The 24,610-nt window shown below is 39.2% G+C and overlaps 2 protein-coding genes across 2 annotated transcripts in view; one reads left to right on the forward strand and one right to left on the reverse strand.

The window, feature by feature from the left end:
- LOC140201182 (neuroblast differentiation-associated protein AHNAK) overlaps positions 1–16,815 on the forward strand; it is a 31,519-nt gene extending 14,704 nt beyond the window's left edge. The window contains exons 2-6 of the mRNA XM_072264881.1: positions 2,394–2,432; positions 3,666–3,822; positions 6,241–6,386; positions 6,489–7,044; positions 11,001–16,815. Coding sequence (XP_072120982.1) covers positions 2,430–2,432; positions 3,666–3,822; positions 6,241–6,386; positions 6,489–7,044; positions 11,001–15,985 — 5,847 coding nt within the window. The 5' untranslated portion in view covers positions 2,394–2,429 and the 3' untranslated portion in view covers positions 15,986–16,815. The remainder of the gene's footprint in view (positions 1–2,393; positions 2,433–3,665; positions 3,823–6,240; positions 6,387–6,488; positions 7,045–11,000) is intronic.
- Positions 16,816–18,050: 1,235 nt separating this feature from the next.
- Positions 18,051–24,610, reverse strand: part of edaradd (EDAR-associated death domain) — a 95,409-nt gene continuing 88,849 nt past the window's right edge. Inside the window, exons 4-6 of the mRNA XM_072264882.1 lie at positions 24,062–24,138; positions 20,760–20,811; positions 18,051–18,582 (exon numbers count right to left, since the gene is read on the reverse strand). Of these exons, the coding sequence (XP_072120983.1) occupies positions 18,197–18,582; positions 20,760–20,811; positions 24,062–24,138 (515 nt within the window). The 3' untranslated portion in view covers positions 18,051–18,196. The remainder of the gene's footprint in view (positions 18,583–20,759; positions 20,812–24,061; positions 24,139–24,610) is intronic.

Genomic DNA, 24,610 nt, shown 5'->3' on the forward strand with positions numbered 1-24,610 from the left:
GGCGACTGTACCTCTTCCTAGAGATGCTGCCTGGCCTGCTGCGTTCACCAGCAACATTTGTGTGTGTTGCTTGAGTAGCCACTTTATTAGGGTACCTAATGTTGGACTTCTGAATATACTATTCTAGGAGCTCATTCACCTGAAGACCCCCATAGGTCGGGTGTTTGTAACCTGGGGACAGTCAGTGATGTGCTTTGAACATTGTGATAAGCAAGTGAAAGATTTTATATAAATCCACCAATTTCATTTACCTTTTCACCATGTCCCATGTGATGTACATTGAACAGGTAAAAGTGGTCATTTTTTACATTATGGAATCATTTAAAACTGATAAGGATATATGTGCACTGTCTAGTACAAAATGTCATCATAATCAGCACATCTCAAGTCTCAAACTATTGTGAACCTGTGCATTTATATTTAATCGCCAGCAAGTCATTATCAATGTAATACTGCCACCTAGTGGACCATGAAGTATAACACAGAGGCAGAGAGTCCAAGATGAATCGGAGTTAGATCAGGCAGCACCTATGGAGAGGAATAAACAATCAACGTTTTAGGTTAAGACTCTTCATTAGCACTCATGAAACCTCATCAGGAGTCCTGATGAGGGGTCTCAGCCCAAAACATCAATGGTTAATTCTGCTCCATAGATGCTGCATGACCTGCTTTCAGGTGTTGGGCCCAGGATAGATCCTTCAAGATATTGATGCCCAGAAACTTGAAGTCTGCATGCTTTCCATTACTGACCACTCAATGAGGATTGCTGTGTGTCCTCCTGACTTCCACTTCCTGAAGTCCACAATCAACTCCTTGGTCTTGCTGACATTGAATGCAACACCAGTCAACTAGCAAATCTGTCTCACTCCTGTGTGCTTTTTTGTCACCTTCTACTAACAACTGTAGTATCACTGTTGAATTTATAGATGACGTTTGAGCTGTGCTTAGACACATAGTCATTAATGTAGAGGGAGTAGAGCAGTGGGCTAAGCATGCATCCCTGAGGTGTGCCTCTGTTGACTGTCAGCGAGGAGGGGATGTTATTACCTTTCTGCACTAAGGAAGTCATGGATCCTGTTGCAGAGGGAGGTACAAAGGCCCAGGTTTTGAAGCTTGTTAATTAACACTGAGGGGCTGAGGGGGTTGAATGCCAAGTAGTCTCACCTACGTTTTGCTGTTGTCAAGGTGCTCCAGAGCAGAGTGGAAAGTCAGTGAGATTGTGTCCAAAGCAGACTGGCTGTGGCAGTGGGCATATTACAGTCGATCCTGGTCCTTGCACTGACAGGAGTTAACTCTAGCCTCTCGAAGCACTTCATCACAGTAGGTGTGAGTGCTACTGGGCGATATTTGTTGGCGCAACTCACCCTGTTCTTCTTGGGATCGGTACTTACCATTCATCAGAATTCACTGTTCCTTAGTGAACTGATATTCCCAAAGTGATAGCTATAATCCAGAGTTACCTCTGCTTCCATCAAACTTAAATTGTTTCTCTCTGTGGATGGAGGGAGTAAGGAATGCTCTGTTATCAGATTTGTATACCATTATTAAATACGGCATGACCTTGGACAGGAATGGGTTAATGGGAGCAAAGTTAATGTAAACCTAAGGTTTCCTTTACAAACTCCTAAACTGTACTTCATAGAATTTAAATCGTTAATAATGAAACCAAAATCAGAGGTCTTAATACGCACTGCAGAACTGTCATAATCCATGAGAAATGGATACTAAAAGTTATCTTGAATTGAACGGTTGACTCAGGACATGGAACATAGAGAAGTACAGCACAGTATGGGCCTCTTTTGCCCGTGATGAGCTGAACTTTTAACCTACTCCACAATCAAACTAACCCTTCCCTCACTACATAGCCCATAACCCTCTATTTTTCTTACCTATCTAAGAGACTCTTAAATGTCCCTAATTTATGAGCCTAAACTACTCCCCCAGCAGAGCAATCCAGGCCTTATCACTTTCCTCCACTTACCTTCATGGGATCTCTTCTGGTACTAGCCATTGCCGCCCTAGGAAAAAGTGCTGGCTATCCACACCATCTGTACCTCATTCAACTGAAATATGGTGATTTAAAATTAATCTGTGTGCAGGAAATCCAGAAGCTGGACATCTTTTAATTGAGAGGATGAATTTACAGCAAACTTAATGTGATCTAACTGCGGGTTTGTGTAAGATTTGCGTGTGATATCGCCAACATGCAAATACAGTAGCTCATATGTAATCAATATTTAGCTTACCTTTGAAGAAAAGCCACAAAGTTGCCAAAGGCAACTGATGTTTGTGGAAACAAATGAGAAGCTGCAGAAAAATAGGGAGGAGTAGAGAAACAGTAAGTAAGGTGTGATGTAATGGACAAATATTCATTCCGTCTCTCTGTCTTCCAGGATTTAGGTTGGAAGAGAAGTGATTGTGATACTAAAATGGTATGTATCATTTACAAGGTAACAACTGAAATATTACTGAGGATATAAGGTCTGTTACTTTCTGTTGACCATACATTCACAGCCTCTGGTTTTTTTTGGCAAAACTTCTTTTGATATATATTTTCACCTATATATTAATGGTAGATGTCTCTCAGCAAATGGAGGTCACAATATGAGAGTCCTCCTTCACTGGCATGCCTCGGCTAAGTTACTTGTTCTATATATTTAACTCATTGCAGTAATTTGTGAAGGCTGTATGGAGCACAACTCCCAAACGGTTGGTCTAGGAGCAGGGAAAGGGAAGTTGATGCAAGGCAGATGTACTGCTTTGTGATCTCCCGTACAAAGAATACGCCATTTTGAATAGAAGCTTTAATACCGGCTTCATGCTTGATAGGGTCAAAAGTACCCAAAGCAATGAAAATGCCTCCACGCCATCTGCCACAAGTGGGACTTCCCGCTGGCCAAACATTTTAACTCCCATTCCTGTTCTGACGTGTCAATCCATGGCTTCCTCTAGTGCCTAGATGGGGCTACCCTCAGGATGGAGGAGTAACATCTTATATTCCCTCTGGGAAGCTGATGGCATGAATATCAATTTCTCCTTCAGTTGAACAATCCCCTCCTCTATTCCCCACTTCTGCCTATTACTCCCCCCATCCCCCACCCCCACCGGCTCTTTCTTCCATTTTGTCTACTGTCCACTCTCTTCTCCTATCAGATTCTTTCTTCTCCAGCCCTTGACTTTTCCCACCCACCTGGCTTCATCTATCACCTTCCTCTTTCCTCTCCCCCCCACCTTTTTATTTGGGCATCTTCCCCCATCCTTTACAGTCCGAAGCCCGAAATGATGACTATTTGCTCTTTTCCATAGATGTCACCTCAGCTGCAGGGCCCTCCACATTTTGTGTGTGTTAAGCTAAGAGGTACAAATATAATCAACAGAATGAGATGCAGGTTTCTTCTTTCTTGTAATACAGGCAAAATGATGGATGTGGTGGGAATGGGGGTAGGCATTTGGTATATCACCTCCCCTTCCTATCCCTCCACTCCAACCTTCATTAGCATTGATACCATGAAATGAGATTTGGAGTGGGGCTGGGGGAAGGGGGATTACATCTGTTTTGAACTGTGCACCATGAGCAAAAAAATAATAATTTTACTGATCATAAATGAACAACTTTAAATGGATCACTGCAAGCATTTAACATCTGATCTTTTTTCTTCAACTAGAATTTCAGTATGGACTCTGGCACAGCAGTTGTTCTGCCAAGGGGTGGAGGAAATCTCTCTAATGAACTTACCCTTACTGATTCACCCAGTGGAGGTGTGATAATCAGAGACATACAGAAAGACTCCGCAGTTGCAAGAATTGGTACCCTGAAGAAAGGTAATTATTTTTAAATGTGTAACATTAAATTGGAAATACAAGTTGTGAGGTAACCTACTAAACAAAACTAAATCATTACAATGGGAACAAAACATCCAGATGAAAAACACACTAGATTTATTAATTTGTGGATGGTGTGCCTGCTTGTGTTCAATATGTATGGCAGAGAGGTACACACAGCCCCTTCTCCATGTTCCATGGCATGTATTCATCCCTTCGTGTTCTCCCTATCATCATATTGTTGTATTTCTATGGTGGAAAGGCTTTGGATACAGGAGATGAATCTGCTGATCCAGTTCAGCTTCTGGTCGATGGTGACCTTCAGGATCTTGATGAATTTGGACTTAATAGTGATAACATTTTTGGTTATTGAGGTTAGGTGTGTAGACTCTTTCTTACTGGAGATGGTGACTGCTGGGCACATTTGTTACTTGTCTTTTATCAGCCATGCCTGAACTATACTGCACAGGCATGCACTGCTTCGGTTGATCTGTGGATTTACGAATGAAACTGAACACTCTGATGGAAGGAAGGTCATTGATGAAGATACTAAAGATGACTGATCCCAGGGCACTGCCTTGAGGAACTTCAGCTGTGATTTGAGCCACTGCATTTTCCCCCATTGGTGTTGAGAGTTACTAGGGCATCTTAATGTCACATTCAGCTGAATGCAGCCTTGATGTCACCATACTTTTTAGCTTTCAGCTCCTTGGTACATGTTTGGACCAAGGGTGAAATGAGGTCTGGAGGCAAGTAGTCAAACTAAAACTAAACGAGGATCTGTAAGGAGATGATTGTTGAGTAACTGCAACTTGATACCTTTATCAGTCATGCCGTCCGTGGCCTTGCTGGTGAGTGACAGTAGACCAGGTCATTAGCTGGACTGAATTTGTCATGCATTCCGCAAGCAAGACCTCCAAAAGGGCCACAACCTTGTCCTGGTTTTGAGGTTTTGTGTGTCTCATGTCCCAGAGAGCTATGCTGGTTGGAGTCACAGCCTTATGTGTTGGCTCTTGGTAGGGTCCCCTGTGCCAGACAGGTCAGAGGGTAGAGGCCAGGCTACGCATGGCCCAATAGTCCTCCAGGTTCAGGAGTTCAGCTCAGAGTCAACAATCCTGACTGGTCAAACAAAACTGTTTTGGAAACAGCAATGAAGAATCTTTTGCCATCTTTGTGTGAAGGTATTCCTGAGTCTCCTCTCAGGACTTGTATGGCTGACAGTAGTGAAAACTGAAAGGAAGCTAGGGACACAATGAAGGAAACCCTGAACACTGCCAAGACCAAGACCAAAATTGTTTTTTTGGCCATGGACAGACAGATAGAGGACCTTCATTGCTGCCCTATATGCCAGTGGCATATGTGTTTGAACAGGATATATCTGATTCCACTCAGGGTTGGGTAAATCTCTGTGTTGTTACTGCACTGGAACAACTAGCCAGAAATGCAGTCAGTTCTTCAGTGGTTATCTTCAGTTCTTGTCTCCATAGCCATTGCTTGATATTACAAAAATAAATCAACCGTAAGAGAAAAATAACTCAAAAGGAGCAGGCATATAAATACTCCAATGATAAGGCTGGATATCCTGCAGCAGGTGTCTTGCCTTTTGATTTTCCAAGGCCTCTCTGCACAAGGAAGGAGTGATGGAATACTCTCCAATTACTTGACTGAATGCACTGCTAACAATTCTTAAGAAGCCGAACAACATCTGGGGCAAAGCAATCCACCAATTGGCATGAGGTCCACCACCTTGGATATTTATTTCCTCCACTAGCACACAGTAACTGCAGTGTGCACCCCCTACAAAATACAGAGGGTGTATTTGCACAGGTTACTTTGGCAATATCTCCCAACCCTGGGATCTCTACCGGCAAGAGAGACGGTTCATGGGGTGACAACAGTAATGGTGTATGCTCCTACTTAACACAATAAATGTTTGAAACCTATCAATTAACTGTCAATTTCTAGGTAATGTTACTAACTTTTCTGCAAGCCTTGATTGAAAGGGACTATAGCCATATATAAAACCAGAATAATTAATATAGCAATCCCTTTCTTTTGAATTACCTTCAGCTTTCCACTGTCATTTTCTAGTCACTGCATTAACTTCAATGCTTTTTTAAATGAAAGACAATTACATTTGCTCGATAAGCTTTATCTTATGTAATGTCCTGACAGGGTTTCAGCCTGAAACATCGACTCATTATTTCTCTCGATAGTTGCTGCCTAACCTGCTGAGTTCCTCCAGCATTTTGTGTGTGTTACTTTGGATTTCCAGCTTGTGTTTATGATGGAAATGCTGGTGTTTTTGTTTCTGAATTAATATTTTGAACAAATATAATTAATAAATATATTTCAAGATGTTATAATTTAGAGAGAGGTTGTACATGTTAAACAAAACTTACTATTGTTATTTTGTAGGTGATCAACTGAATGCAGTAACAATACATTTTGACAACCTAAGTAGTGAAGAAGTTGGCAAAATACTGAAATACGCTGACCCATACAAAAAAAGTCTGAAATTTAATGCAAAAGGTGCAGATTATGGATTACAAAATTCTTATATGGTAAAAAGTGTTATTTGCTTTTGATCTATAATATATTCAGTTTATATGGTTAAGCATATCAAAATTATGTATGCTTACATTAAAATCAAATTTAAATTACAGGGAATTTGTGATCAAGCTTACTTAAAGTTGTACAACAGCAAGATCAAGCCCCACCTTAAGCTAGCAAACACAGGTACCGGTGTGGGTGGCCTAGATATCAATGGAAAAACACCTTCGATTGACGTAAGTAGACCGAAGATTTCTTCTGACTTTAATGCAAAACTACAAGCTTCACCAACTATCGATGTGAAAACACCTAGCTTTGATATCAGTGGTCCACAAGGTAAAATACAACTGACTGATGTTAAAGCTTCAACTCCGAAGCCTGGAACAGGATCGATAAACTCTGAGTTTGATATTAAATCACCAAAGGGGGCAATTAAGATGCCTGATATGGAATTCAAAGATCCGAGTTTTGAAATGCCATCATCAAATTTGAAGACTGACGTAAAAGCTCCTGGGATTAAGATTAAATCTCCAAAAGGGGGTTTTGATGTCAATATGCCAAATGCAGATTTTCAAGCCCCAAAGTTTGAAACTCCGTCAGCCAACTTACATGGACCAAGTATCTCAGCACTTGATACAGGCATTAACATGAAAGCACCGAAAGTCAAAGGTAACAATGAATTTTCTCCAGATTAAAAAAAATGTCTTAGCATTCCTATTTTGAATTAAATACATGTAACATGGGAAATACAGCTAAATAAATGCTTAGAATTTGCCATTAGTCAGTACAGCTAAACATATAATACTGTAGGGAAAGCTAGTTGCACACCACTTGAAAAATGTGCATCCATGAAGACAAATTTCTGAAGTCCAAAGTAAGGCACAGAATATAATTTAGATTTTGAAATTGTTGATTCGGAATAGGTAATTTTTTTTTAAAAACTTCATTTGTACAAAAAACTAACCTACAGTATCAGGGGTTTAGGTAAACTTTGAACTTTAAGGAGTAAATACCTATTCAATATTAGGTTTCCAAATTGATTTTTCTGTTACCAATTGGATCTGAAACATCGAAACCACCTACTTAAACTGAACCAAACATGCAAATTTATCAACCAATCATATAGATGTTCTGGGATTCTGTGGTTTTAAGTATGATAGAGGAGGAAGGATTAAAGGAGGAGGGGTGGCAGTACTCAGACAGAACAAACAGGAGGAATCGTCTACTGAGGCTACTATGGGATTATATTATAGACCTCCCAATAATCAGTGGAAATTAGAGGGACAAATTTATGAAGAGATGGTAGATAGTGGTAAGAAAAATAAGGTTGTGATAGTAAGTGATTTTAACTTTTCACATATTTACTGAGACTCCCATACTATGAAGGGACTGGATGGGACTGGATGGGATAGGGTTCATCAAATGTGTTCAGGAAACTTTCCTTAAACTTAATCTTATAGAGATCCCAACTAGAGAGAGTGTGATACTGGATCTCCTATTAGATCCCAACTACAGAGAATGTGATACTGGATCTCCTATTAGGGAATGAGACTGAGGCATGTGACGGGGGGAACACTTTGGATCTAGTGATCATAAATCCATAAGTTTCAAGATATTTATGGAGAAGGATAGTTGTCCTCAGGTTGAGATTCTAAATTGCAGAAAGGCCAATTTTGATGGCATCTGAAAGGATCTGACAGGTGTGGTTTGGAACAGGTTGTTTTCTGGCAAAGGTATAATTGGGAGGCCTTCTGAAGTGAAATATTGAGAGTATGTTCCTGCTAGAATAAAAGGTGTTTGATAGGGTGTCACACATGAGGCTGCTTAACAAGATAAACATACTGGCATGGATAGAGGAATGGCTGACTGGCAGGAGGCAATGCGCGGGAATAAAGGGGGCCTTTTCTGGTTGGCTGCCAGTAACTAGTGGTTTTCCTCAGAGGTCAGTATTGGGACCCCTACTTTTCACATTGTTTTGTCAATGATTTGGATAATGGAATTACTGGTTTTGTGGCAAAGTTTGCGGATGATACGAAGATAGGTGGAGGAGTAGGTGGTGCTGAGGAAGGAATGCAATGAAAGCGGGAATTAGACAAATTGGAAGAATGGGTAAAAAAGTGTCTGATGAAATAGAGTGTTGGGAAATGTATGATAATGCATTTTGGTAAAAGGAACAACAGTGCGGACTATTATCTAAATGGGGAGAAAGTTCAAACATCAGAGGTGCAGAAGGACCTCCTTGTGCAAGACTTCCAGAAGGTTAATTTACAGGTTGAGTCTGTGGTAAAGGAGGCAAGTACAATGTTTGCATTTATTTCAAGGGGAATAGAATATAAAAAAACAAGGAGGTAATGCTGAAGCTTTATAAAACACTAGTCAGGCCACACTTGGAGTATTGTCAACAATTTTGGGCCCCATATCTCAGAAAGGATGTGTTGTCATTGAAGAGAGTCCAGAGGAGGTTCACAAGAATGATCCTGGTAATGAAGGAGTTAACATATGAGGAGCATTTGGCAGTTTTGGCACTGTACTCACTGGAATTTAGAACGAGAGAGGATCTCATTCAAAGTTGCCAAATATTGAAAGGACTAGATAGGGTGGATGTGGAGAAGATGTTTCCTCAGATGGGGGTATCCAAAACTAGAGGGCACAGCCTCAAAATTGAGGGATGACCTTTTAGAACAGAGGTAAGGAGAAATTTTTTTTTAGCCATAGTGAATCAGTGGAATGTTCTGCTGAAGACTACAGTGAAGGCCAAGTCCGTGGGTATATTTAAGGCAGAAGTTGATCGTTTCCTGATTGGTCAGGGCATCAAAGGATATAGCGAGAAGGCAGGTGTATGGGGTTGAGTGGGATCCGGGATCAGCCATGATGAAATGGCAGAGCGGACTTGAAGGGCGGAATAGCCTAATTCTGCTCCTACGTCTTATGGATTTACAGGATTAGGATAGTCAAGATGGTTGGTTGCGTCTAACCAATCTTAGGGTTTTTCAAGGAGGCTAGCAGAAAGTTGATGAGAAAAAGGCAATGAATTTTGTCTACATGGACTTCAGCAAGAGTTTGACAAAGTCCCACCATGGGGGCCTGGTCCAGAAATTTCAGTCACTTTCATTGAGGATGTAGTAAACTGGATTCAAAATTAGCTCAGCAGGAGAAGCCAGATGGTTGCCTTTTGACTGGAGGCCAGTAACTAGGGGTGAGCTGCAGGGACTGGTACTGTGCCTGTTACTGTTTGTCATCCATATTAATGTTTTCGATGATCATGTGGTAAACTGGATCAGCAAATTTGTGGATGACAGCAAGATTGGGAGCAAAGTGGAAAGCAAGGAAGACTTGCAGTAGGATCTGAAACAGCTGGAAAAAATGGGTTGAAAAATGGCATATGGAATTTAATTCAGGCAAGTGTGAGGTGTTGCACTTTGGGAGGACAAACCAAGGTAGGACTTACATGATGAGCAGTTGATCACTGAGGAGTGCTGTAGAACAGAAAGATCTGAGAATACAGATCCATAATTCCCTGAAAGTGGTGTCACAGAAAGGACCATAAAGGGAGCTTTTGGCACATTTGACTTCATAAATCAGAAAAATGTAGTACAAGAGTGGGATGTTATGTTGAAGTGGTATAAGACATCAGTGAGGCCAAATTTGGAGTATTATGTGCAGTTCTGGTCACCTACCTGCAAGAAAGGTATCAATAAGCTTAAAAGAATGCAGAGAAAATATATAAAGGTATTGCCAGAATTTGAGGACCTGAGTTATAAGGAAATAATGAATAGATTAGACCTTTATTCCCTTGAACGTGGGAGAATTAAGGGAGTTTTGAGAGAGGTATAAAGTTGTGATGTGTATAGACAGGGTAAAGGGAAGTAGGCATTTTTGCTGAAGTTGCGTGACGCTAGAACTAGAGCTCATAGATTCATGGTGGAAGATGAAATTTATGATCAGGAGAACTTGCAGATTTTCAATACTACAATAAAAATGACCAAAACTAATATGTGTGTTACAATGTTTAATGATGTGCAAGATGTCATAAACACAACACCTATTGATAATCTGGCCCAAAAAGAGGTATAGTGATTAATATCATAGATGATAGATTTAAGGGAATTTCAATATTCCATCTTCCTGTGAGGAAAATTGGATTTAGCAGGCTGAGTTATGGAGAAGCCTTCCAGACGAGTGCAGTTTGATAATACGAGCGAGTAACAAAAATTTACTAACCTGCAAATTCATCATCCAGCAAACATTTTATTTACTGGGGGCAAAATGATCATTAACATCTTAATCAATACATAAAAACTGCAATATAAAATATTCCTAAAATTAAATGTACCTCAAAAGTTAAGAAGAAATAAAATTGCTCCTAATCTTTAAGTAACAGATGCAAACTAACAGTTCCAAATTTAATCTCAGGATAAAGTGAACAAATTAGCAAATATTCAGTAATGGATAGTATACCAACATGTGTTCGGCAGAGAAAAGATCTACTGACATGGATATTTCAAGAAATGGGATGAGTGCAAATGGTGCAATAAAGACAAAGAAACATGACACTTTAAGTGAAAAACGAAGTCATATTATTAAAAATATCTTTAATTAACATGTGAAAATTATTTCCATTTCAGATGTTGACCTGAATTTATCAACACCAAATATTGATCTTGAAGCTCCAAGCATTGAAACTGACAACTTTGGTGCAGAAGGCAAAATGAGGTTCCCAAAATTTAAAAAACCTACATTTACCCTCTCTGGAAATAAATCGAAAGGGCCTGAACTGGACATGTCTATACCAGATGTAAAGGCTGATATAAAAACTCCTGATGTGGACCTTAAAGGAAGTGTGGATCTTCCTGACGCGAAAGGGAAATGGAAAATGCCCTCCTTTGGACTATCTGGACCCAAAGGACCCAATGTGGATTTCGATGGTTCATTAAAAGCGCCCAGTATTGATGTGTCAGGTCCAAATGTTAAGGGAAATTTTGAAGGTCCAGATGTTGATTTGAAACTTCTCAAAGGGGAAATAGATGCAGACCTTCCAGATGCAGAACTTAAAGGAGGAAAGTTTAAATTACCTGGAGTAAAATGGCCAAATAATAAATTGTCATTGTCAGGTCCTGATAAAGGGCTGAACCTACCAGAAGGTCAGATAGATCTTTCTGCCCCCAACTTTCAGGGAGATATCAAAGGTCCTAACCTTGATGTGAAGGGTCCAAATATTGACATCAACGGTCCTAATGTTGATGTGCCTGATGCAAAGGGAAAGTTTAAAATGCCAAGCTTAAAGATGCCTTCCTTTGGTCTATCTGGACCCAACACACCAGATCTGGATGTTGATGGTTCCTTGAAAGGCCCTGGTATCGATGTGTCTGGTCCAAATATTAAAGGGAATTTTGACACTCCAAATGTTGACTTAAATCTTCCAAAAGGAGACATTGATATCAACATCCCCAAAGCAGAAATTAATAAACCAAAATTTAAAATGCCAGTGTTTAAGATGCCAAGTGCAAACTTGTCAACTCCAGACATAAGCCTCAACTTAAAAGCACCAGAAGTGACAGGAGATTTAGATGCAAAACTGAAGAAACCCAATTTAAATGTTACTGGAATTGAAGGACCTGATGTGAACCTAGGTGGTAATCTTAAACTACCTGATGCTGATATTTCAGCTCCAGATCTTAAAGCAGGAATCCGAACTCCTGGCATAGGCTTTAATAAACCACAGTTAAACACAGATTATGATATGCCTGATATGAATCTTGAAGTTCCTGAGGTAAAGCTGAAAGGCCCAAGCATAAAGAAACCTTCATTTAATATGTCTGGAGGAAATGTTTCTGTTCCAGATGTGGACCTAAACTTATCAACACCAAAGTTAGATCTCTCTACTCCAAAAGTAGAAGGAGATTTCAAAGGTCCAAGCATTGACATAAATGCTCCAAAAGTGGATGGCTTTGGTACAGAAGGTAAATTTAAGTTCCCAAAATTCAAAAAACCTACATTTTCCCTCTCTGGAAATAAACCGAAAGGGCCTGAACTGGACATGTCTATACCAGATGTGAAGGCAGATGTAAAAACTCCTGATGTGGACCTTAAAGGAGGTGTGGATCTTCCTGACATGAAAGGGAAATGGAAAATGCCCTCCTTCGGACTATCTGGACCCAAAGGACCCAATGTGGATTTTGATGGTTCATTAAAAGCGCCCGGTATTGATGTGTCAGGTCCAAATGTTAAGGGAAATTTTGAAGGTCCAGATGTTGATTTGAAACTTCCCAAAGGGGAAATAGATGCAGACCTTCCAGATGCAGAACTTAAAGGAGGAAAGTTTAAATTACCTGGAGTAAAATGGCCAAATAATAAATTGTCATTGTCAGGTCCTGATAAAGGGCTGAACCTACCAGAAGGTCAGCTAGATCTTTCTGCCCCCAACTTTCAGGGAGATATCAAAGGTCCTAACCTTGATGTGAAAGGTCCAAATATTGACATCAACGGTCCTAATGTTGATGTGCCTGATGCAAAGGGAAAGTTTAAAATGCCAAGCTTAAAGATGCCTTCCTTTGGTCTATCTGGACCCAAAACACTGGATTTGGATGTTGATGGTTCCTTGAAAGGCCCTGGTATTGATGTGTCTGGTCCGAATATTAAAGGAAATTTTGACACTCCAAATGTTGACTTAAATCTTCCAAAAGGAGACATTGATATCAACATCCCCAAAGCAGAGATTAATAAACCAAAATTTAAAATGCCAGAGTTTAGGATGCCAAGTGCTAATTTGTCAACTCCAGACACAAGCCTCAACTTAAAAGCACCAAAAATGACAGGAGATTTAGATGCAAAGCTGAAGAAACCCAATTTAAACATAACTGGAATTGAAGGACCTGATATGAACCTAGGTGGTAATCTTAAAATTCCTGATGCTGATATTTCAGCTCCAGATCTTAAAGCAGGAATCCGATCTGCTGGTATAGGTTTTAATAAGCCTGAGTTAAGCACAGATTATGATATGCCTGATTTGAATCTTGAAGTTCCTGAAGTAAAGTTGAAAGGCCCAAGCATAAAGAAACCTTCATTCAATATGTCTGGAGGAAAGGTTTCTGTTCCAGATGTGGACCTAAACTTATCAACACCAAAGTTAGATCTCTCTACTCCAAAAATAGAAGGAGATTTCAAAGGTCCAAATGTTGACATAAATGCTCCAAAAGTGGATGGCTTTGGCACAGAAGGTAAATTTAAGTTCCCAAAATTCAAAAAACCTACATTTTCCCTCTCTGGAAATAAACCAAAAGGGCCTGAACTGGACATGTCTATACCAGATGTGAAGGCAGATATAAAAACTCCTGATGTGGACCTTAAAGGAGGTGTGGATCTTCCTGACGCGAAAGGGAAATGGAAAATGCCCTCCTTCGGACTATCTGGACCCAAAGGACCCAATGTGGATTTTGATGGTTCATTAAAAGCGCCCGGTATTGATGTGTCAGGTCCAAATGTTAAGGGAAATTTTGAAGGTCCAGATGTTGATTTGAAACTTCTCAAAGGGGAAATAGATGCAGACCTTCCAGATGCAGAACTTAAAGGAGGAAAGTTTAAATTACCTGGAGTAAAATGGCCAAATAATAAATTGTCATTGTCAGGTCCTGATAAAGGGCTGAACCTACCAGAAGGTCAGATAGATCTTTCTGCTCCCAACTTTCAGGGGGATATCAGAGGTCCAAGCTTTGATCTCAAAGGCCCAAATCTTGACATCAATGGCCCTAATGTTGATGTCCCTGATGCACAAGGGAAGTTCAAAATGCCAAGCTTAAAGATGCCTTCCTTTGGTCTATCTGGTCCCAAAGGCCCAGATGTTGATTTTAATGGTTCAATAAATGCTCCCAGTGTTGATGTGTCAGGTCCAAATGTTAAGGGAAATTTTGAAACTCCAGACATTGACTTGAAACTTCCCAAAGGGAAAATAGATGCAAACTTGCCAGATGCAGAACTTAAGGGAGGAAAGTTTAAATTACCTGGAGTAAAATGGCCAGGTAATAAACTGTCATTGTCAGGTCCTGATAAGGGGCTGAACTTACCAGAAGGTCAGATAGATCTTTCTGCTCCTGACATTCAGGGGGATATCAGAGGTCCAAGCTTTGATCTCAAAGGCCCAAATGTTGACATCAATGGTCCTAACATTGAAGGCCCTGATGCAAAGGGAAAGTTCAAAATGCCAAGCTTAAAGATGCCTTCCTTTGGTCTATCTGGTCCCAAAGGCCCAGATGTTGATTTTGATGGTCCCAGTTTTGATGCGTTGGGTCCTAATGTTAAGGGAAATTTTGAAACTCCAGATGTTGACATGAAACTTCCTGAAGGGGAAATAGATGCAAATTTGCCAGATGCAGAATTTACAGGAGGGAAGTTTAAATTACCAGGAGTGAAGTGGCCAAGTAATAAATTGTCATTGTCAGGTCCTGATAATGGGCTGAGCCTACCAAAAGGTCAGATAGATCTTTCTGCCCCAGACATTCAGGGGGATATCAGAGGTCCAAGAGTTGATCTCAAAGGCCCAAATGTTGACATCAATGGTCCTAATGTTGATGTCCCTAATGCAAAAGGAAAGTTTAAAATGCCAAAGGTTGAATTGCCTTCTTTCCGAATGTCTGGTCCCAAAGCACCTGATCTGGATGTTGGTGGTTCTTTGCCTAGCATTGGTGTGTCAAGTCCTAATATTAAGGGTAATTATGAAACTCCAGATTTTGGAATGCAAGGTTCAAATGGAAACATGGATATTAAAATGCCTAGCACAAAGTGGTCAAGTCCAGATACTAACTTCAGTTTGAAAACACCAACTGTGACAAGTGATGTAGATGCAAAATTGAAGGTTCCAACTTTCAAAAAACCTAATGTGGAAATTTCAGGAATGGAACAGCCTTCCCTAAATGTAGGTGGTAATTTGAATGTTCCTAAGGCTGAAATACATGCTCCATCCCTTAAGGGAGATATGGACCTTAAAAATCCTAAAAATGGTATAGGTTTTGATATGCCTGACATGAACCTTGAAGTTCCTGATATAAGTGCAAAAGGCTCGGGTTTGAAGAAGCCTTCACTTAACATGTCTCCAGGAAATGTAGATCTCAACCTACCTACTGCGCATATAAAAGGAGGTGCAGGTATTGACATGTCTGAAAGAAAACTGAAAGGTGCAAGCATAGGTGCCAAGCATACAAAAAATAGTGTTAGTTCTCCAAATTTGAACGGCGAGTTTCGTGAAGTTGGTGTTGATGTGAACATACCAAATCCTTCTGCTCAAATAAATGTTCCCAAAGTTAGACTAAGTACAGATGAGAATAAATTTTCAAGAGAAACATTTAAAATAAGGTCATCATCTGTATCTGACCTTGATGATGCAACTGCACAGGGAAAATACAATGCTAATTTACAAGCAAAATCTTCCAGCACAATGAATGTCAATGCCGATTCCATGAGTAAAAAAAGTAAGTTCAAATTCTCAAAATTATTCAATTTTAATCATAAATCAAAGGGATCAGTTGATTTCACAAAGGCCAGGGAAGCAAATTCTTCTGGGAGATTTACAACAAAATCTATATTCCCAGAGCTTGAGTTTTCTGTGTCTAATAACTGAAGGTAATGATTATTAAAGCATGGTTGATTTCAGTAACAGATATATAATCCTTTTAAATCAGCCTCAGCAAAAGAAATCATCTTTGATGTATTGTATTCAGCCAGACTTAATAAAAAGCAGGAACATTATTAAATTCAGAATAGCAGTAAGTTAGGCTATTCTGGAATACTGACTTTTTCATGGATCCACATTCGAAGTCTGTAGCAGACATAGTGATTCAGCTGCTAGAGCTGCTTCCTCACAGCAATAATGAGCCTGGGCCAGTCATAACCTTGCACTGTTTAGAAATTGCAACCTTTCCCTGTGACCACGTTTTCCTTTGGGTTGACCAGGTTTCCTCCTACATGCAGGCTGGCAGGTTAATTGGCTACTCTCTGTTTTCTCTCGTGTAGACTAGTGAGTTGATGAGAATGCAGGGAGAATAAAATGGAAGCTCTGTGCTATTTTGGTGGGCCAAACCGTCCTCTTCAATGACTAATTCTAGCTTTTTGATGTGCTAGAGTATGGGACTTCCATGAAATGAAGTTTAATAAATGAACCTAAGCATAAAGGTAACCTTCTGGAAGAATACTTCGTGCAAAAAGATTGCTTCTGGAATAATACTGATTGCCTACTTCCAACCTTATTTTTTGAGATTAGGTCTTTTTCAGTCTTTTCTTTTCCCTTGGATCCTTGGCTTATTCTAACTTTTACCATTTTTTTTTGTGATAGATATGTAGATCCCCCTGAAAAACATACAGACTCCAAAGAGATGTGTCATAGACTCCTTCAAAGGATGCTAGATATCCATCAGAATAAAACTTTGGCAAAAATTTTTTAAAAATTAAAACCACAAAACAATCAAATCAATTCTGACATTCTTTGAAGGTGATACTTCTAAACTAGGACCCTGCTTAAAAACATACCTCAATTTTCACAGACTCCTAAAAATCTGCAAGTTATTTTAGTGACATGATAAAGTCTAAAATTATATAATCACTTATTTGTCAATCTTGCGCAAAACTTCATTCATCAAACTTACATGTAATACAAATGACCATACTAGGTGATATATGGAATAAGCTAAAGATATCTGTTTAAAATATTTAAGTATATACAGTATATATTAGAGAGAGAGAGAGAGAGAGAGAGAGAGAGAGCGTGATCAGGATTGTACAGCGTTTTCTTAATTCTTCAATATCAAATTTGATGTATAAAATAGTTTCTTTAAAGTTTTGAAAATGTAAACTTTGAAATATATTAAATATTTCTTGAAATGTCAGTCCTATGTGTTAAATGTTATTGCTTTATTCTAAAGTAAAAGACTCCATTTTTATTGAAGTAACCATGTAATAATGATATTTATGGGAATATTATATCAACTACGTGTGGGATAATTAGCTTTAAATTGGTCTCTTTGATGATCAAATTTTGCAACTCAGTTTTAATATGTTGCCAGCACTTTATCTGTACATTCTTAAATGGATAATATAAAGGTTTTTCTTTAAATTTTGTTCTGAACTCACTGATCTATTATTTCATGGAAATTGTTATGAAAATGAGGGTTGCAATGACATTTTTTTTCTAATTCAAGCAGGAGATTAATGTTAGACTGAAAATGGGCAGTTTGGAAGGGTCATTCACATTATATATTTCTGCCATAATCTTTGCAACAAGTACACAGAATGTTCACTACCATCCTACTTTCATTGGATTCAAATGTTAGATTTTTAGATTATCAAGAATTCCTTTGATGGGCTTTAAGTTACTGTAAGTTATGGTGTTGATGTGTTTCTAAAGCTTTATGCGTTAACTGAAAAATGACAGCAAACGAGCACCCTCGGTATTTCAAGTTATAGCTTAAAACAAGCAGCAAAACAACGTTTTATGCAGAAAAGTAGCATTTAATCCATTATGATTTTAAAATATTTTCAAAGTTTCTCAGACCTAAACAAACACATTCAGCCTTACCAGAAATTCAGCGTGTCTGGATTGTCCTGAAGTTTCCAATGTAAAATGAACTACATTTTTAGAGGGTAAAGGAACAGTCAGAGTTGCAGATGAATAGGCAGACACTTAAGTGCACACAATTCTTTCACCCTTCCTAATGCTCCTCAATTCTAATGATCACTTTGTGAAAGTTTTAGCACTGAGCATTAAAAAGCACCAAAACATCAGAGATCTGTCTATATATGATTGACACAAATTGGCAGAAAAACTTTTACCTTTGTTTTATTTTGTATGCCACTGTTTAGGCCACTCTCTCTCTACCCATGCCTCCAGCACTTTCAATACATCCACCCTCTTATAAAACCTGCAGAGTTCTATCAACTGTGCTACAGTTCGGTCGCTATTCTTCAGCAAGAATTCTAAAGTTGGACTTTGTTGCTTCTGCTCCAAGAAACACAGTTCATCATAGGTCATGCCCCATTTGCTGGCAAAGTTCCTCCAGTTTTTGATGGTTGGGTGGTGTGGATCCAGCTTTAACCTCAATGTGTATAACAAATCTTCATCATTCATCATGTCACCAATGCAAGGAGGAGTAATGCATGTTGAAGTTAACAATGAGTTCCTGCGTGTTTCTAGACAATATTTGCATGATTTACTGTCTTTCATATCTGCAAGTGAGAAGTAAAGAATAGCTTTAGAAAACTGCTCATCACAACATTTCCTAGTACCTACATTTATCACTGAAAACAACATATGAAAAGTGTGCATCAAGTCATTCACTGAAAACAAAATAAAATGATTTCTGAAAAACGCCTCAAACAGGCACTTAATATTTAGGCTTGAATATAGATAATAGTTCATGGGACACCTGCTAAACACATGCTGCTGGGTTTTGGGAGAGATTTTCAGATCACAACAACATAACCTAAACCACAGGGTTATTCTTAGCTTTTCTGGTGCTCCTCTTGGTTTTGGTAAAACATTCTTAGCATTCTGGCAATCTGCTGTCGAATAGTTGCTACTTCATGATCACGTATTTTAGAAATTCACAGCTTTTTCTGTCACTCAGTTAGGACAGTGAGTTTCAGACTCATGCTATTTGCTGTCTGAACAAGGTTTTCTTCATCTCTGCTCTAGCTTATCTAATCTTTCCTTATAGCTACAGTTTACCAGTTCTGGCAACATCTTCCTAAATCTCTTCTGCAACCCTTCTAGTATAATCACATCTATGTTGTAACACAGAGAGCAGAACTACATACAATACTCAAGCTTCAATCTAACAAGCCTTATAGTTCTGGCATATTCCCCGCTCTCATATTCAGAGCTTACTCTCTGAAAATTCCAACGGACCAGAAAGAGAGTTTGCTGGGTCTAGATCTTTTCCCAAGTTCCAACCTTCTTTCCCTTATCCCACATTCATTGTGGCAAATAGATGCCTTCTCATAATTCCAAAAAGTTTCCGAAATATTTGGACCTATTATACTTTGAGGCAGTTCAACAAGAAATTCTACCTGCACAAAGTTCCTCTCAGTTTTTTTAAAAAACACTGACATCGAAAATTACAGACTATGCTATCGGCAAGGAGGAGGTACAAGAGCCTGACGAAACACACTCAGTGTTTCAGGAACAGCTTCTTCTGCTCTGTCATCGGATTTCTGAATGGACAATTAACCCACGAACAGTTCCTCAGTATTTTTCACTCTCTTTTTGCACTACTTACTCAATTTATTTTTTGTATATACTGCTTATGTAATTTATAGTTTTTATTACCATATACTTCAGTGTGCTGCTGCCACAAAACAACAAATTTCATGACACATGCCAATAATATTAAACCTGATTCTGATTCTGAATACTCCACCCAATGTACTGTATCTGTTGAGGGGATAGTTAGCAGCTGCAGAGAACAGAAAGCAAAGGAGAAAAAATCAATTACAGTAAAAGTAAAAAAATATATAACTAAATATTTTTAGTTCTCACCCACTTTATCATGACTGCTTTTTCAGGTCTCTTGGATTGCAAATGCATACAGGAGCTCAAATGGGATAAGGAATCTGAATGTGTCAGTATAATCTTAATTCTGCTCCTAATTCTTGTGCTTTATATTTCATCAATGGCAACAATAGTAACTAAAATAATCTGTAGATAGACCTGATTACATTCACCCTACTATAATCCAAAATGCATCACATGTTTTCCAGACCCAGAGGTTTCTATGAATATGAATGTTACTGGTTGTCAAAGGCCTCGGAGTTACAACATGGTTTTGGCATGGCCTCCATTTGTATATGCATGTCTGTCATTGAGGCAGTTCATCAAGATACCTGCCTGACATGGATGGGCGACTGTGCTTGTGCTTCCAATGTTGGCGGAAATAAACATGCATCACATGATGTATGAAAGGTCTTAGTGAGCACACTTGAAAATATCCTAGTTATTTGGAAACAAATATGTATTGTTATTCCCCCAAAGATTACTGTGTTCTACCTCCCCAGTGGCATCTAAAATCATTGCTTGAGGGAGAAGTTTCTCCACAACTCCAGGACAAGGGGTTAAGACTTTATACCCATGGTCCTCTCTAGTTTGTTTATAACTTTGGATGCAGAGAATGATACAAAAAATTAGTCAAGCCACCCAATAATTAGGTAGCTACAAATAAAAAATTAAAAAATAAAAAATGCAGAAGAAATATTGACGGTAACTGGTAGTTTAACCAAAACTTGGTTTATATTTTTAGTGCAATGTTTGTCAAATTATAATTGATAATTTGACACTTGATTACAACCTGAATAAAAACAGATTTAATATTTAAGGCCATGGAATTGTAAAAAAATGGTTCTTTTACCTTCTTCTGATAAACAGTCTCCTTCGATGTGCAGACTCTCATTCTCTTCAGGCTGCATGAAATTATAGAACAATTAAGTTAGTATTATGGTAAGCATGTACAACATGGATCTGTAATCTGGGGACAAATACTGAACTGCAAAAACCTATGGACTTAGAAATTCTGTGGAGCAGTCAAAATACTAATGTTATTCTGGCAAAAATGCTGTTCACAAATTTGAAGGGAGCCATTTCTGAATGAGTTAACAACACTTATTAATAACATATAGACAATATAGTGCAATAATTTTACACACCCTGTGCTGTTTTTATTACTTTCAGCTGACTCAGTTGACAATTGCATAAAATCCAAGTTAGTTTCTGGTATGATTTTTAACTACATTGATCTGAATCTCAACTGTTGCTGTTCATTCATGGAAGAATCAGTTTATAATCACACTCATAACTCAGAATGAACATTAAAGGACCAGAAACATCTCTCCCACAGTCATATGGAAAATACTCCACAACTCTCTGCCAAACAGCGAAACATAGATCAGTTACAGATATGGGCGTAGAGATGGCAGATAGTTTAACCTGATCAAATTCCCACTTTGGGAGATCAAATAAGAAGACAGTACTTTGTTAATGGAAAGACCCTTAACAGTGCTAATGAGCAGAGGGATCTTGGGATCAAAGAACATAGCTCATAGGCACATGAATGTGCATGAAATGAAAGGATATAGACATTTTGTAGGCAGAAGGGATGTTTGGTGGGCATTTGAATACTAATTCAGTTAGGTTGGCACAACATTCTGGGTCAAAGGACCTGTTCCTGTGCTTTCTATTCAGCTTTGATTGACCCAAATTATGGGTATGAGTAACCACAATCCCTCATATTCCCAGTCAAAATTAAGTAGTCAAAATCCTGCAAAGCAAAAGTGGTTTCATTTTCATCAGGTGAAAATTAAGAGAAAAAAGGAAAGAAATTTGAGAAACAGATTGGTACACAAGGAAGGAAGTTGTCAGAATGGTAAATTGATTGGTTTAATCTTATTGGCATATGTACCGCAATAAAAAACTTGACTTAGATATCTTTCACAGAGATCATTTCATTAAAACAGTGCATTGAGGTCATACAAGGTTTTAAAAAAGTGCAGAATAAAGTGCTACTGTTGCAGACAAACTGCAGTGCAGGTAGACAATAAAGTGCAAGGCTATTATGAGATATATTAAAGACAAGAGTCCATTTTATCATACTAGGAAACAGTTTAATAGTCTTATAACACTAGGACAGAAGCTGCCCTTGAGCCTGATGGCACATGTTCTCAGGGTTTTTTAACTTCTGCCTGATGGGAGGTGGCAGAAGGGAAAATGACTGGGGTGGCTTTGATTATGCTGGCTGCTTTACCAAGCACACAGTACATAGATGGGAAACTGGTTTTCATGACATGCTGAGCTGAGTTGTGTTCACAACTCTGCAGTTCCTGTGGTCCCAGGCAGAGCAGTTGCCATACCAAGCCACAATGCATTCAGATAGGATGCTTCCTATGATGCTTTGATAAAAATTGGTAGGGGTTGATGGTGACAAACCGAATTTGGAGCATGTGTACCGTTGCCCTTTCCTGAAGTCAATGACCAGACCTTATGTTTTGTTGACATTGTTGGAAAGGTTGTTGTCATGACAGTAGGTTCTCTATCTCCTTCCTGTACTCTGACTCATTGTCATTTGAGTTGAGGCCCTGTGTGGTGGTATCATCTACAAACTTGTAAGAGCAGAATCTGGCCACACAGTTGTGAAAGTAGGGAGCCAAGGACACAACCAAGGTGGGGCATCAGTGCTGAGAATAACCATGGTGGTGTTGCTGCGTAAGCTTACTGACTGCATTCTGTGGGTCAGGAAGTCAAGGATCTAGTTGCAAAGAGAGGTATTGAGTCCCAGGTCTAGGAATTTGGAGACGAATTTGTTTAAAGTTATAGCAATAAAGTAGGCAGTGTAGCCAATAAACAAAAGTCTAACATAGGTGTTTTTACTGCTCAGCATTGTAGCCAAATGCCATTTTCAAGTGTCAATGGAAAGTTTATACTTATCAAAATGGAAGATCTCCCATGTTTCCTGTGAGAGATTTTCTTTATTTTCTGTAATGTAAGGATCCTTAGGCAACGTTTTCCATTGTTAGGGCAGTGTAAACACTAGTTTGCTATTAGATTTTTGTATGAGGAACAAAAGGTGCTCCTTCCTCCTTATCAAGGTCATTTCTCTGCCCCTCTGTGGCTCCTGTACCTTCTTCCTGATGACAACAGAGAGAAGAGAGAATGACCTGGTTGGTGAAGGTCCTTGATGAGGGTTGCTGCTCTCCTGCGACAACACTCCATATAGGTGTGCTCGACGCTGGGGTGGACTGAGCCTCATCCGCCACTTTTTATTGGATTTTCTGTTCGAGGGCATTGGTGTTTCCATACCAGGCTGTGATGCAGCCAGTCAGCGTATTCTCCAATACACATCTATAGAAGTTTGTTGAAGTTTTAGATGTCATGCCAACTCTTCACAAATTCCTAAGGAAGTAGAGGCGCTGCTGTACATGCTGGGACCAGGACAGGTCCTCTGAACTGATAACACCAAGAAATTTAAAGTTGCTGAATTGTCAACCTTGGAACCTCCAATGAGGACTGGCTCGTGGACCACTGGTTTCCTCATCCTGAAGTCAATAAACAGCTCCTTGGTCTTGCTCACATTGAATAAGAAATTGCTGTTGTGGCACCTCTCAACCGAATCTTCAAACTCTGTCTTATATGCTGATTTGACACCACCTTTGATTCGACCAATGACAGTGGTATCGTCAGCAAACTTGAATATTTCATTGGTGCTTTCTTAGCCACATAGTCATACATGTAAAGTGAGTAGAGAAGGGGGTGAAGCACAAACCTTGTGGTGTACCTGTGCTGATGGGGATTGCGTAGGAGATGTTGTCAATCTAATCTGACTGGGGTACAGAGTACGGAGATGAAAAAGAATTTCTTTAGCCAGAGTGTGGTGAATCTGTGGAATTAATTTCTACGGATGGCTGTAGAGGCCAAATCATTGGGTATATTTAAAGTGGAGATTGATAGCGTTTTGATTCGTAAGGAAAGGTTATAGGGAAAAGGCAGGTGAATGGGGTTGAGAGGGAAAATAGGTCAGCCTTGATCGAATGGTGGAGCAGACTCGAATTAATGCATCTTTTCAACATGCTGGCTAAGCTGAGGGCAGAATGCTTTGAAATTTAATCTTTGCATAAGCTTTTAACTTAGAAGGTAATAAAGCAGAGATAAACTTGTCTCTACCCGTCTTGTCCAAGGCGTTGCAACTAAATGCTCCAGGTTAACAGTTGTTGTATCCTGTACTGGGAGATCTGAAGCATCTGTCAATGATATTAATTGAGCATTAGTAAATGCTGAAAGATGGCATTACTCAAAACTGTAATAACTTCAGAATGAAATACATCCACCCCCCTCACCATCATCTAACTTCAGATATATTACACAGGGAATAAATATTTCTTGATGCACCTCTCTTAGTAAAATCCAGAAACACTGCCATGACATTATTGAGCTATATTTTACACATCTTTGCTAAGCAGATGATATGGTGACAGAGCATTGGGGAGTGTAGGGCTCCAATATCTTGCACTACAATGCGACAGCATGCAGGCTAGTGCATTCAGTTTTGCACATTGACAAAGCCTGACAAAATTAATACAGATGATAAGAAATAATGAATGATGGTTCATTACAGGTGGGAAAGGAATCTAGAACTTGTTGTAGATTTCATATCTCACCATCTGTTCTATTTTAGTGCTATAGGGTCATTGAGTAATACAGCACGGATACAGT

The sequence above is a fragment of the Mobula birostris genome, chromosome 8 (assembly GCF_030028105.1).
Source record: "Mobula birostris isolate sMobBir1 chromosome 8, sMobBir1.hap1, whole genome shotgun sequence".
Lineage (NCBI taxonomy): Eukaryota > Metazoa > Chordata > Chondrichthyes > Myliobatiformes > Myliobatidae > Mobula > Mobula birostris.